Source organism: Oreochromis aureus, linkage group 18 (assembly GCF_013358895.1).
Source record: "Oreochromis aureus strain Israel breed Guangdong linkage group 18, ZZ_aureus, whole genome shotgun sequence".
In the NCBI taxonomy this organism is placed as follows: domain Eukaryota; kingdom Metazoa; phylum Chordata; class Actinopteri; order Cichliformes; family Cichlidae; genus Oreochromis; species Oreochromis aureus.
Genome location: NC_052959.1, coordinates 3,262,879 through 3,278,551, shown reverse-complemented (window position 1 = coordinate 3,278,551; position 15,673 = coordinate 3,262,879). Strand labels below are relative to the sequence as shown.

Here is a 15,673-nt window from a genome sequence, read left to right as displayed (position 1 = left end):
TTTGCTGTGGCTTAATGTTAAAGCCCACACTTCAATTAAAGTCAAGTAACTGGATTCCTACGGAACATTTAAAAACAAAATAAGCTTTTATACTTAAGTTTTGATGAGCACTAATTGCACTTATCCATGTTTATGCTAATTATGAATTTGCTCTCATACAGTTTGCTAAACAAGTTCGCACTTAGCCCTTCATTCTGTTGCACCACTGCGAACAATTCTTAGCTCCAAACACCACCAACAACATGCTGGACTTGAAAACTAATTGGTGACATCATAGTGGATATGTCCATCTTTCACATATAAACTCTGTATGGGACGGCTTTTGGAATCAGCCTCAAGAGTCCATTAGTTTTTGGCTCATCAGTGCTGGTTTTATTTTTAACCCTATAAACCATATATTAATGGCACCCAAAAATCTGCAATTTAATACTGAACACAATGTGACAAGCCAACGTATTAGACCAATTACAAAATATTAACATTTTCTCTGATGTCTACATCTAAGAAAGCAGTGTGGCTACAAAAGAAAAGAAACACTAAAGTATGATTTTCTGTTTGACCTAACAGAGGTTAAAATACTTATTTTGTGAAACTTCAAAGGCATTTGTTTTGTACTTGCAAACTACGTTAAATAAATGAAGGGGCAGGATATAGACAAAGGTGTATTGTGTCAAAGGAGTTGTAAAGGGCTGCGCTATTATGTGCAGTTAATTAAAATAGCTGTCACAAAGCACTCAGAAATAACATGAAAGAGGCAGGTTTGGAGTAATGACTGCATGTCAATGCAGCGTTGACTTTATTCTCAAACACATTATTAGAATCTAAAAATAAGAAAACCATAATGGGTGCTGTTGCCCAGAGTGCTTTCATCTGCCAAAAAAACCAAACAAAAAACACATTAATACAAAGAGATACAGAACGAGAGCGATATGTCTCATTATCATTAACACTAAAACAAAAGCTGATTTAAAAAACAACAACAAAAAAACCAAACATTTAAACACAGCCAACCCAGCAACAGTTAAAGTTTCTTAAATAGCCTCTGTGAACAGAGAAATAGAGATGACAAAGGAGACCATGCAACCCACTTGTGCGTTCTCATTAACACTTCACACACTCACACAGTTTGGATCCAAATCAATATTATCAACAGACATATGCCAGGAGGAGGAGCTGTCATCATACTAAGGGATGTTTTTTTTCAGCAGACAATTGTTTGACATTTTATTATTTCAAGGACTAAAATACAGTGGATTTCATCAAGAGAACAACAAACGTTCTTTAATCATACACAATTATTCACAGTCGGTGCCTGGTTAAACAAACAGCTTCAGGTGCTCTTCCAGATCTTTTTCCAATTTGCCTTGAGCCGAACGAAAGCGGTGCGATTTCAGTCATTATCGCAGTTTTCCACACTCACAGGTCCCATATGTTCTCTGTCTCTGCAGACACCGAGCGGGACTTCAGACCAGACGGCATCAAACTGAGGGCTAACGTTCATGTGATTAAAGAACCGGTTATCAAACACAATTTGTGTCGTATTTGGTTAATAACATTTTCTTTTTCTTGCCGTTCCTCTGACTTTGGCTATAGAAGGAGACAGCAAGTATGAGTTAAAGAAAAAAGAAACGAGTAATTGTCCTTATATGGACAACTGAAAAGATTATGTTACAGCAATTTACAGCAACTAATTGTAAACACCATCCTTGCAAAAGAGGAACTGGGGTAGATGGGAAATCAGACAAAGGTTGGAGTATATACACCAATATACCTCTCCATGCTGGTGTACACATTTTAAGTTCAATGGTAGTACAATGCAGTAAATAGACCGTAGAAAGCGCCAAATGCAGATGTTTTGTCAGCATTCTCGAGAAATGTTCCATTCTTCTGTTGCTGGAACTATTATTTTAAGAGGAAAAACTAATTTATTTCGGATTTAGCCGATCCACTGTGAGTCTGATTTTTGGCTCTCGCTGCGTTTAAGGATGGAGAGAACAAGCTGGAGGTTTTGTGGTGTGGCAGTAGAAGGGCTTGGCAGAAGGTTGATGTCATTTGGTCCTGAGATTAGCTCAGATACAGAGGTTTGTCTCTTTGGAGAGCCCTGGAAGCAGAGAGGAGAATCAATAAGGACATGTTTGACACGCTTCATTGTTTCAATGATGACCGCGAGTTTTTCCCCTTTTGTTTCCTAACAAGCCTCAAGAAAAATCAAGTCTCTTATAAGATTATATTAACTGGTTCTGTTCATTTCTACTCGAGATTAATTTACGTTAATCCAAATCTTATGTATGCCAAGGTGATATGCATTTAAAGTGATTAATGCAGATTGCAGAGTACAAATTGGTTAATATTACACTACACAGGTAATACAGTTGTATTTCATGTTAATAGGTGCAATCCCACGCGTCTGCTTTTAGGCATTTTTCTACATTCATATGAAAACTGAGAACTACTGCTAAAAGGTTTTTATATTTAGCTAAGATAGAAAAGCTTCTGCTCCACTGGATGGCTTGAAAGTATATGGAACCCAACCTATCAAGAGCAGTGGGTAAATGTTCCTCAAATTATTATATATGAGAGACTAATAGAAACACCACATTCCCATCATGTTTTCAACACTATCTTCCCATCGTTTGGCTCCTTTGTCTTTCATTGACATCGTCTCACTGTATTCTCTTATCCTCTAACAGTTTAGCAGCACCATCTGGACAGGTAACATTTTCTTTCTGTTATTTTGTTTAAATATATGCTGCACCTAGATAGAAACCCATCTAATAATAGTGCAGTTGAATCAGTCAGCAATGACAGACAGGCTGGTTGTTCCATGGTGGAAGTATTTGCATTATTTTGTGTCAGCCAATGATAAGTATCTGTCAGCTGCTAAGGAGCTCTGCTTCGCATTTGGAAGAGTTACCTTAATGCTAACTACAGCTCCACAACACTAGTGGTTAGGCTCACTGGGCAAGACAGCCCTGAAATCACAGTTAGCTGACTTTTACTTTGGCTAAAGCTGTTAATTCGATAGAAATTACCAAGCTTTTTGCTGGTTATGTGGTGGTAGAGATGCTAAATGCAAAAGTGAAAGTTAAATGCAAAACTCTGACTAACAATCTCTCTTCTCATAGTATGAACTATAATGTTACATGCCAACTTTTTAAATGGTACTAATACTGCTATGTTACAAGTTACTTTTAAAAGTTTTGTTATCCAGGATTATAATAACATGTCACAGACTTCCACACAAGAAAGGTGTAGTCAGAAAGGGGTTGTTGGTGCTCTTGAAATGTATCTTTGATGTTACTTTTTTCCCCCTCCATGAACCATGTTTTCTTGATCGGATGTGGCCACTGCCATCTGTAACCACACGTCATCTAACATCACTGCAGACAACAACACGTCTGTTGAGTATTGGGTTTCTTTTTAAACACCTGCAATCCAGTGCAGTGCTAGTACACACCCGTTGCCATGGTAATCAGTGCTCCAGTCCAGAGAGGAGTGATGATTCGGTGTATGCCGACCCAGCTGGTGGTAATCCACTGATGATGACATCACTGCTCCACTGTTCATGATACCTCCACCTATTGGCTGGTAGTCAGATTGGAGGGAGGGAAGGTAGCCCTAAACAAGCAAACAAACAAACAAACAAACCCCAAACAATTAAATTCAGTTCTATTTATATAGTGCCAAATCACAACGACAACAACTGCCTCAAGGTGTAAACAAACAAAACGATTATAACTTCTTTTTTTTTAAAATTCAAGAGGGAGCACCATTAACAATAAGTTAATGATTTCAAATATGCATTTGACAAAAAAGGAGACCTTGAAAATATTCGTTCTTTAAAGCCATCATAATTACAAGCCCACTTTCTTCTGAGTGGCCACTTTCAAAGCTTGTAACAGGACAGGATTTGTGAGCGCCACTGTGGAGGATTTTAAAACAGTAACATATTGTGACCCCATATGTGTGAGATCACATTAGCTGGTGAAATAATTTAGCAAGCTAGCCAACTAGTATTTCCACTTAGATGAAAGCAATAATGTTAGCATGCAATGTTAAATGAAATTTTATTTTAAGAGATAGTTTGTAGTTTGTCCATTGTAACAACCCTTATTATGATATAGCACCGCTAGGGAGGTTCGTCCTCTTATTGTAGTAGTTTGATAGTCTCCTAGTGTGAGTGCAGCGGCCGCCATTACAGCCGAGCATCTGTTTAGGGAGACCGTACCACTGTAACGGGCTGGCGCCAGCGACTACCTACCCCCAGCACATGCATGTACGAATAGAGTAGAGCCATGGACACCTGGCTTGTATGGTCTTGTTCTGTTAATATAACCAAATAAAGGTCTTTTGTTCTATTTAACTGACTCGCCTCCGAGTTGTCCGGCTAACCTCCACACCACATGCCCGCTAGACCTGCTAGCCGCTCCTTCCTCGCCAGACCGCCATTCGCATGTTAGCAAACATGGTAGCGTTAACTAACACAAGCCAAAAGTTTGTGTTAAACCCAAACTTGAACTTCTTAAACCCAAGCCCCACGTATCAAATTCACTGCTGATGACCGATGGGTTAAATACAATACTGGTACTATACTGGTTGATGAGATGGTTTGATTTCATAGATAAAATTAGTCTTTATCTCGCTAAAAGTTAGCCTACCTGCTAGTGCTAACAAACCGCTTGAGACCCAGTGCCACAACCATACTGTACATTTTTACACTTATGTAGCGATGCCATGTATTTATGATCCCTAGCATGCGCAGCAACAGCAATATGATGACAATTAAATACCAAAAAATAAATAAAGAAATGAATATATATAACAAACTCTTACCTTTTGTTAAAGGTGGAAAAAGATTAACTTATTTCACCTATTTCCCCACTTAGAGCACAGATGCACTGTGACTTGCTTGCCTGCTAATATTGCTGCTAGTAAAATAATAATAAAGTGTTTGTTTTTGTCCTTATGTGGAGTTTGTGTCATAGAACGAGCCCATGTCACAGCTGCTCATTGCTGATGGTGAGACAGGAAAAGTAGCATTGAAGAAAAATATTGGGGTCTCTCTTTTGTTACACTGGATGCATTCAGACAATAGCAATAAAAGTGTTTAATAAGAAACAAATGAAAAGTTTAAAGGAGTTGTCCTGAATAGTCTGAGAGGGTTCACTGCGCCAAACATTGCACTTTAGTGAAAATTTAGTCACATTACTTGGAAAAAGCAGGTAAAAAGTAAAATCTTTTTTCTTTCATTAAAGTGTCATTAAGTAAAGTTTTTATGATATACTGTTTATTTCCTCCTTCAACCTGAATTAGTCCATGGACAGCTGATGGGTTCTGAAAGCCAGCCATTAGCACATCTTTGGCAGAATGGTTTCAGATGAACAGAGATAGGAATGAAGTTCTGAATGAAACTCACATGAAAAGGAGACGGATGGGTAGCAGGTTCATGAGCAGTAATTACAGAATTTTGAGAGCTTTCCTGATTTTATCTCCCAGGAGGACGGAGGGAAAAAAGTGAAAATGTAAAGTTAGGAGGAAGAGGAAAAGAGGGGAAAAACATCAGCAAGCATGTCTCTAACCATAGGACACTCGAGGGAGGAGAGAGAGAGAAGGAAAAATGAGTGTGTAAAATGACAAAAGTGTGTGTGTGGGGGGAGGGGGGACTGAAAGGGAAGTTAATCTGAGTGTTGTGAGTGAAAGAGGAGAAAGAGGAGGACAGCAGGTGGTTTGGTCCCCCCGCTCTCCTCTACCTCACCTATTCATCTATTGTTGAGCAAATTCTTCTCCTTCACTCCTTCACAAAGACCCCATCTGCCTCTTTTGTCTCTCTCTCTCTCCTCTCTCCCTTCCCCCATCAGTTCTCACTCTTGACTCAGTAAAAAAATAAAAAACTTTTAGAGCTCTGTAGCCGTGTCCTCTCATTTTTGCCTTCGTTTTTACTTTTCTGTGTTTTCGGTTTTCTCTTTTTCTAAAAATATGCAAAATGAAGGAGACAAAGGGGATTATGGGAGTTGGGGATTAAAAAGTGTACCATAAAAAGGAAGGGGGATCAAATGGGAAGTGAGGCTCAGTGGTAATCTTCTGATTTTAACTATTCTGGAGGAGACCATCTTCCATAAATTCATATCATAGCTGTTCATCTCTCCCCCCCCCGCTGTTCGCAGAAATACTAAATGAGCAGCTAACACTGACAGTAAAGGCAGAGAGGCTGACTGACAGACTGATTGACTCTGTTACAGTCGAGGTAATTCCTTTTTCAGATGTGGGATATGTAACATTGTCGGTTTAACTAATCCTGAAGTGACAACATTCTGCCATTTAGACATTTAGTCACTAATATTCAGGCAAAACCACCTTAGTGATGGAGAAAGCCATGGTACCTGTGCCAAAAGACTTCAAACACCTGCCAGCAACACCATTAGTGATGGGTAACCATGTGTTCTTACATGTAGTTAAACAGCAGTATCTGTGTCTTGTAGCTTTCCTCACCCCTCACACCATCTCAAAGTATTACTAGCAAAAATGACTTTTGCCAATTATGCATCAAAAGCAAATGTGGTTGGTCAATAAGAAGGCATTGCAAAAAGGAAACAAGAGACGCGTCACATCAATGAAAATAATGCAAAAAATTGTTTTTGGGACTTTCTATCATTAATGCACTTTAATGTTAAACATGATCTCTGGTTCTCCAGAACCAGAGGGAAACCCTCTGCCTACATTGTACTTTTGTCGTACTTCCACATCAAACCGATATCAAACGCACAAACACAATGGTTGCTCAGCGGGTTCTTGGAGTTGTCCACACTTATTTAAGATTTATGCTGAAACCGGATACATATAATTAAGACACTGAATCATTCTAAGTGAACAAAAATCTTTTAGTAAACTGAAACAAATGCTGCATCACTATTACGGACCAACACACACATAAATGACCTTATGACCCACATCTGATGGAAACAGGGCCGCGACTTGTTCCTGGAGACTGATTCTAGGAGAAATTAGGAAACACACATACATACACACGCATGTATCATTATCATCAGAGTAAGATTTATCAAGTGCAACTGACCTGTGTGATAGCAGGGGAGTGTGTCATTCCCATTGAGTGGCCACTGAGCTGCTGGTGCTGATGGTGCTGATGGTGTGGACTGTGCAGCCCTCCCAGGTGTGCCTGGCTGTGGAGCGGAGGGCTGATCTGGAGAGGAGGGGTGGATGCAGCCGCCACACTGCCAAGGGACATGGCTCCCTGATGGGGGACGCTGGCTCGTGGCACTGTCCCTCTGGAGGACAGAGCCTGGAGCTGGGGATGTATCTGAGGGTGGGGAGGGGGGAGATGGGGGCTGAGGCCAGAGCTCGAGGTGTGGGAAGGGTGTGAGGGGTGAGGGTAGGGCATGTACATGCCTTGATGGTGATGAGGAGGGAGAGGGTGGCTGAGTGGGCTGGAGGAAGGGTGCTGCCCTGGGTGACCAGGGTACACTGAATGTTTGGGTGTAATCATGGAGGTAGAAGAGGGGGAAGATGAGGAGGAAGAGTGGGGTTGCTTCATTTCAGATGGGTCATTGTAACTCTGTAGAAGAAGAAAAAGGAAAACTGAAAATCAGGAATTTTCTGACCCTTCACGCTTATAATCCATAACTTAAATTAGCGTGTATCAGTGTGTGTAGCGCACCTGTGAAACCAGACTGGCTCTGTAGGCAGCCAGCTGTTTGAGATACTCCTTCTTAGCTGTCTCCGTCTTCTTCTTGTACACCTGAAACACAAACATTTAACTCTGAAAGTGTGAACCTTCATCACAGCATTTGAAAAACAAAAGGCACAATTACAAAAATTAGGCTGGATTTAATCATAATCATAATAATAATAATAATAATGATGATATCACTCTAGGGCTCAGCTAATGCCTTTATCTAATAACACAAATTTATGAATTCCCAAAGCATGTGCCAATCCTCTCTGAAGCCCAGCAGTGATCAGTCCAGCTGACATGCCACTTGTACAACTGTTAGGTTCACATTAATGAGTGTGAATCTCACTGGTATTGTTAGAGCTCATATTCCCCTAATAAACGGTTGATTCCTGTCACAAACCTGATGCTGACACTTATCGCCTTTTTCACGTACTCTGCATTTGCTTCCTTTATTATGTCACAGAATAAAATGAGCATGTTATGCCTCAAGGGCAGGAGTGCAGTAATGCTATTGCTTCTTTGAAGCTATATTTAGACAGTACAGTGGTGATATAAACAAATCACTAATGTCAACATTCTCTCACAAATATAAAAATAGCATTTGCCATCATCCCAACCTCAATTTTGCATCCTAATTTTGGATTTTACTGTAAACTGATACCAAATACAAAACACAGATGAGGGGAATGAGAATCAGTTCTGTATATTATGCAAGTACCAGAAAAAAAAAAAGACTTCTTATTATATCTAATTTGAGTACACCTGTTTTAGCTTCATTTCACTGTTGGTACTTTACTGCTTTTAAAATGCTGCTGTTGACTTTTAAGGATCTTCGTGGCATCCGTCCTCTATATGACCTGTTAGTCAGACATGAGCTTCAACAGAGCCTGAGCTCTTTGAACAGAGGACATCTGTTAAAACTGCAGCTGGCAGACATTTGCTGTCAGAGCCCTAAGCTGTGGGATGAACTGCCCGAGTATTCAGGTTAAGTCGGTCACTCATAGACCAACAAAGACTAACTTATCGGTAAACCTTTTCTGATTTGACTAGATTTTGATCTGCTTTAATGTGTTTTCTCTCTCTGCTTAATGATTTTTAGTGTGTGTTATAGTTATGTTCTTTCAAATCAAATCAATTTATTTATATAGCACTTTTCACAGGATAAAAACCACAAAGTGCTTCACAATAATATAAAACAGAATACATAAAATACATTAATAATCAAACACACAGCACGAATCTAATTAAAAGCCAATCTAAATGAGTCTTAAGCTGCTTTTTAAAAGAATAAATACAATCAAGGCAACGTAAAGATGAAGGGAGAGCATTCCACAACCTGGGGGCCACAGCTCTAAAAGATCTATCACCTCTAGTCTTAAAACGAGTTCGTGGGACTACCAACAGCCTTTGATTAGATGATCTCAGGCTGCGAGAGGGAGTGTGGGATTCTAAAAGATCGGAAATGTATGTTCTTTGTTCTTTGCAGTATTTGATTTTGTGATGTGCTTGCTTTGGGCTGTGTTAATCACTTTGTTTCAAAATGAGCTCTATAAAAGTGAAGAGCCTGCCTTCACAGTATCAGTTTTAACTAGAAAAATTTGCATTTCCTGCGAAAATGCAGTGTGGATGCTGTAAAGCTGAAGCTGTCAGCTGAAACTAGCTGAAAAAGCTGAAAAGTTGCAGAAGTTGTAAAACCTTTGCAAAAATTGTAATAACTTTGCAGAAGCATAAGAACTTAGCAAAATGTAATTACTTAGCAGAACTGCAATAACGTAAAGAAAACATATGTCTGTGAAGGTTTGCAAACTCCTTTGAGTAAAGAAAACATAATACTTGGCAGAAATACAATAACATAGCAGAACTTAGCAGCAGAAATTAGAATAAATATTGTAACTTAGCAGAAACAAGATAACTTTTCAGAAATACAGGATTTTAGCAAAACATGGTACAAGATTACATAGATACTTTATTTAAACAAAAATACCTAAACATTGCACAAATACTGTGATTTAGGACAAATACTACAACATAGCAGAAATGCTGTAATTCAGCAAATATATTATGCTATGGCACAAATAGAAAGAATATGCTCAAATACTATGATTTTGCTCAAATAATATGATTAAGCAATAATACTAAGATTTAGCAGAAATACTGTATTTAGCACAAACACCGAAAAGTAGCAGAAATACTGTAATTTAGCATAATAGTAATATCTTGCACAATTACAAATATGGACATGGTAAATGGCCTGTATTTATATAGCGCTTTTATGGTCCCTAAGGACCCCAAAGCTCTTTACATATCCAGTCATTCACCCATTCACACACTGGTGATGGCAAGCTACGTTGTAGCCACAGCCACCCTGGGGCGCACTGACAGAGCGAGGCTGCTGGACACTGGCGCCACCGGGCCCTCTGACCACCACCAGTAGACACGAGGTGAAGTGTCTTGCCCAAAGACACAACGACCGAGAATGTCCGAGCAGGGCCTCGAACCGGTAACCTTCCGATTACAAGGCGAACTCCCAACTTTTGAGCCACGATCGCCCCATATATGGAAACACACATGCACAGAGACACACAGGATCCAATTCAATCAACCAGTGTAAATATATTGATTTTAAATCACACAATAAGATACACCCATAAAAAGGCTCTCTCTCTCTCTCTCTGTCATACAGACACACACACACACACACACACACACACACACGCAGCAGCAGCAAAGCAAGTGAACAAACAGGGGCTGTACATACAGTGTTTCCTGTATGTTTCTAGGTGGGTCAAAAAGCCTGGAGCTGCTTAATTTGAATCCACCAATCAGAAAGGCTATGTACTTTTTCCCGCCAAAACAGGTGCACCTGTTTTTACACACATAACACAGAGACAGGATTTGTGCAGTCTATTTTTCATAGTGAGGACTCCTCTCAAACAAATGGCTATAATTTCCTTACCAGCTGCGCCACTGGGAAGACAGTGAGCTCTTGGGAAACGGGTGATGAGCAGTCAGAATTAGATCGCGGTGAGAGGCAAAAGAGCGCCGTTTTTTTGAGTTACAAAGCGTCGTGCAACTCCAAAACTAGGTGGACTAGAAGCATAATTCTTGTACTGGGTGAATCAGCGGACTTTGGTGTACTTTGTCTGCGATTTTCATTACTCTTTGTACATCCGTCGCTGAGATATGACGAGAGAAAAAAGGCAGACCTCAGATATGATTGGCTGGCTGGGAAGCTGGCAGAAATATATAGTAATAGTGTGATTAAGCATAAATACTACATTTAGCAGAAATACTGTATTAAGCACAAATCCTATAAAAAGCAGAAATACTATATTAAGCACAAATCCTATAAAAAGCAGAAATACTATATTAAGCAATATAAAATCCTATAAAAATGGTATAAAAAGCAAAAATACTGTAATATGATTTGGTAGAAAAACTATAATTAATCAGAAATACTATATTTGGCAGAAATACTGTAATCAGCACATATACTGTAACATGACAGAAATTCCTCCACTTAGTAGTAATACTATAACATAACACAAATGTTATGATGAGTTGAGCTGACTGGTACTCTGGTGCAGTCAGCACAATCTGGAGCTGAACACTCTTAAAACTGTAGAGATGACAGTGGACTTCAGGAGACATCCCTCAACTCTGCCCCCCTCATCATATCAGACAGCCCTGTGTCGACTGTGGAGATCTTCAAGTTGCTGGGTACCACCATCTCCCAGGACCTGAAGTGGGAGACCAACATCAACTCCATCCTCAAAAAGACCCAGCAGAGGATGTACTTCCTGAGACAACTGGGGAAGTACAGTCTTCCACAGGAGCTGCTGATCCAGTTCTACACTGCAGTCATTGAGTCTGTCCTGTGCTCCTCCATCACAGTCTGGTATGGTGCAGCCACTAAACAGGACAGGTGCAGACTGCAGCGGACTGTACGGGCAGCAGAAAGGATCATCGGCCCCCCTGCCCTCCATCCAGGATCTGTACCTCTCAAGAACCAGGAAACGGGCAGGGAAAATCATCACAGACCCCTCACACCCTGGACACAGACTTTTTGATCTGCTGCCCTCTGGCAGACGGTACAAAGCCTGCAGACCAGGACCACCCGACACAGGAACAGTTTCTTTCCCCTCACCATCTCCCTTCTAAACAGTTGAACTGTCACACTGCTCCCACTGCCAGACTGCAACTGCACCTTATGTACATTCTGTAGTATTCATTCCACCTCATTTCATTTCTGTATTTTATGTATATACGTTTAGATTAGTTATTTATAGTTGGTTTACACAGCTTTGTGTATGTATGTGTATGCATGTGTAATGTATATATAGATACGTGTGTGTGTGTGTGGTGCGTGTGTGTGTGTGTGTGTGTGTGTGTGTGTGTGTGTGTGATTTACATTGCTGTGCTCGAGAGCCACCATCTACGGAACCAAATTCCTTGTATTTGTATGCACATATACTTGGCCAATAAACATGATTCTGATGACTTGGCACAAAAACCATGATTTAGCAGAAATACTATGATTGAGCAGAAGTACTAAGATGTAGTAAAAGTACTTTGATTTAAGAGAAATCAATTATGGAGGAGTAATACTTTAAAATGGGAGAAATATTGATACACACACATTTCACAGAGCCTAAAGGGAAGAGTATTTGTGCCATGGAGTGTTAAGAAGAATCTGAGGTCCATATTAGAAAAGCTGGTAAAAAGTTTTCAGAATTGTAATAAATGATGAATATGAATTAGTGGTCTGTGATAGTGTATTAATTTGTAGGGCAAAAACATGTTTGTCCAAGGTGGAGTTGAACCCACGACTTTTGGGTTTGCAGACCTGTGTCATTACCAGCTGCGCCACTGGGAAAGACAGTGAGCACTTGGGAAACAGGGTGATGAGCAGTCAGAATTAGATCGCGGTGTGAGGCAAAGAGCGCCGTTTTTGGAGTTACAAAACGTCGTGTAACTCCAAAACTAGGTGGACTAGAGCATAATTCTTGTACTGGGTGAATCAGCGGACTTTGGTGTACTTTGACTGCGATGTTCATTACTCTTTGTACATCCGTCGCTGAGATATGACGAGAAGAAGAAACTGCAGACCTCAGATATGATTGGCTGGCTGGGAAGCTGGCAGAAATATATAGTAATAGTGTGATTAAGCATAAATACTACATTTAGCAGAAATACTGTATTAAGCACAAATCCTATAAAAAGCAGAAATACTATATTAAGCAATATAAAAATCCTATAAAAATGGTATAAAAAAAGCAAAAATACTGTAATATGATTTGGTAGAAAAACTATAATTAATCAGAAATACTATACTGGGTAGAAATACTATATTGAGCACAAATCTTATAAAATAGCAGAAATAGTATGATTCAGCACAATAGTAATAACTTAAACAGAAAAACTGGAAAAGCAAAATGGACAGCTGAAAAAATGCTGAACATGCTAAGGGTCCTTCAAATGTACTTGTTAAATGAAAAAAAAACTGAGCAAAAAAAGTGTAACAGTCACACAATCAGAAATATGGAAACATATGGAAACACACATGCACAGAGAGACACACACAGGATCAAATTCAGTCAACCAGTCTAAATATATTGAATTTAAATCATACAATAAGATGCTCCCATAAAAATTCTGTCTCGCCCTCTCTCTCTCTCTCTCTCTCTCTCTGTCTCACACACACACACACACACACACACACACACACACACACAGGGAGAGAGAAGTAAGTTTCTAGCTCAGTCAAGCAGCCTGGGAGCTGCTGAATTTGAATCCACCAATCAGAGAGCCTGTGCACTTTTTCCCTTAAAACAGGTGCATGCAGCACAGAGAGACACAGGATTTTTGCAGTCTATTTCTCATAATGACGACTCCCCTCAAACAAATGACCATAATTTCCTAACTATAGGGGCTAGAACGGTCATTCTTACACCGTTTTGTTCAGAAGAGATGGGGGAATCTTAAAGTGTTGACAATGTATCATTAAAATATGAATTATTAAAGATATTTGACTTCTAATGCACCATAACTGAGAGTAGAGCAAAGCAAAACTGCCTTGACTTGCCCTCAAACAACGCTTTCTAACTCTAAATCTATTTGGAGTATCAATATCATTTTTCACCGTAAGAGACAGCAGGCTTTGGTGAACAATCATGGAAATTTTCAGGTCTTTGTGGAAATCAACAAAAAGTTATGACGAGAGAAAAAGTGGTTCATTTCAGAGTTTGAAATCTGAAGAAATCTGAGCGAAGGACAATTTCCTACGCTCAAACAAGTGTAACTCATCTCAGAACGGTAATAGGTGAGAAAAAATTCTTGAATTGTGAGCGTCAGGAGTGTCTGAAGATATACTGGGACAAGCCTCATGTTTTAACTTCGCTTCGTTAAGGAGATATGACGATTCGAATATGCCTCTCATTACAGAAATCAAGCGGTGATTTTGAACAAACTCTCCATTGACTTTCTATGGAGAGTTTTCAGACTTTGTGTTGCTCTGAGGAGATTTGCAAAAATTCTATAAGTCTCACAACAATGATGGTGACATTTTCGGAAAGCCAGCAAAAATACCTACGTTTTGATGTATAATTTGTGGAAGTTGAGTGAAAATTGAGCAAGTAGCAAGAAGTTGTTCGGACATGAAGAGAAGACTACGAAACCTACAGTGGCACACTGGAAGCCAAGTGCATAGCAACCATAACAACGCATGTATTTTCTGAAAATCACAATTTTGCAACTCAAAACTTTAAGAGGCATAAAAATAAAACGGTAAAAGATTTGAAAAATCTGATTTATTCCTGAATAGCCCAATAATTTGAGAACATTTTAAAGTTTGAATGGTTGTTCTACGTGAAAGTAGGAAAAAGTAGTTAAGTTTCAAAAACAAGCAAAATTTAGCAGAATTGCAGAAGTTTCCCATTCATTTCAATGGGACAAATTAAAGGAAAAAGTGGAATATTTTAAAAAGTATAACAGTAATAAACACCAAAAGATATAGCGATCATTAGCAGAAATAGCAGAATAGTTTAAAATTTGAACGGTGAAAATCGGCTGAAAATTGTGGAAGTAGTTAAGTGCCAAAAAAAGTGAAAAAGTGGCAACTAGAATAATAATAATAAAGTATAAAGAATAAAGAGAAACAGGAACTCAATAGTGTGGATGCCTCCAGCATCCACACAACTAGAACTTTGCAGAATTACTATCAGTGTGATTGCAATTTTGTGCAACAAACCACCAAAAAGCAGTGACACTCAGCGGAATCAATATGAGTCATGGGGGTGGGGTGGTGCTAATGACATTTTTGGAAATGTTTCACATACGAAGGGACATGTCACAAAAAACTGAACTACTGAGATACAGTGAAATTTGTCTTTTCCTATTTATTATCCCTTATTCCTACTTTAGTACAGCCTTCCCTCCCCTTACCTGTTTCTCTTCTTCTGCCAGACCATCCCACATGGAGGCCACAATTTTTGACACCTCCCCAAAGGTGGCATTGGGGTTCTGTGCCTTGATATTAGCCTGGGTGTCCCTGAAGAACAAAGCGTAGGCAGACACTGGCTTCACTGGTTCATTGGGGTCCTTTCGTTTCTTTTTCTTTGGCGTTTTCGGTTTCTTGGAGATGTCTGCTGCTGCTGGCCTCTTCTCTCCCTGCCGAAACAGAGTAAAGGTTAACACTGTATATAGAGAAAATGTGAATGGATGAATAAATAGATCCTAGGTCACCAATAGGTGGACTGCGACTATTACTAGATTTTGATGGACTGTTTTTATTTTTCAGCTTTTCTTATGTTTACGGTAAGGTTATTTTAACCATCTTTGTCTTTACAGTAGTCAGTGTAATTAATTATTAAGCAAAAACACATAACAATCTCAGCCAATCAAATCGTTTTTTCAGAGCGCATGTGAAAACAGTAATTCAGAGAAACAGACAGAGGGAAAAGGAGCGTTAATGCCGAGATGGTT

General features: G+C 39.4%; 1 protein-coding gene across 3 annotated transcripts in view; it reads right to left on the bottom strand.

Moving 5' to 3' along the window:
• Nucleotides 1–759: 759 nt before the first annotated feature.
• The window catches only part of tox (thymocyte selection-associated high mobility group box), a 61,493-nt gene continuing 46,579 nt past the window's right edge, over nucleotides 760–15,673 (bottom strand). For all 3 annotated transcript variants that reach the window (XM_031730836.2, XM_031730835.1, XM_039602655.1), the window contains 5 exons: nucleotides 15,134–15,358; nucleotides 7,673–7,753; nucleotides 7,073–7,570; nucleotides 3,458–3,618; nucleotides 760–2,101 (listed from right to left, as the gene is read on the bottom strand). In XM_031730836.2, coding sequence (XP_031586696.1) covers nucleotides 2,065–2,101; nucleotides 3,458–3,618; nucleotides 7,073–7,570; nucleotides 7,673–7,753; nucleotides 15,134–15,358 — 1,002 coding nt within the window. In that variant the 3' untranslated portion in view covers nucleotides 760–2,064. The remainder of the gene's footprint in view (nucleotides 2,102–3,457; nucleotides 3,619–7,072; nucleotides 7,571–7,672; nucleotides 7,754–15,133; nucleotides 15,359–15,673) is intronic.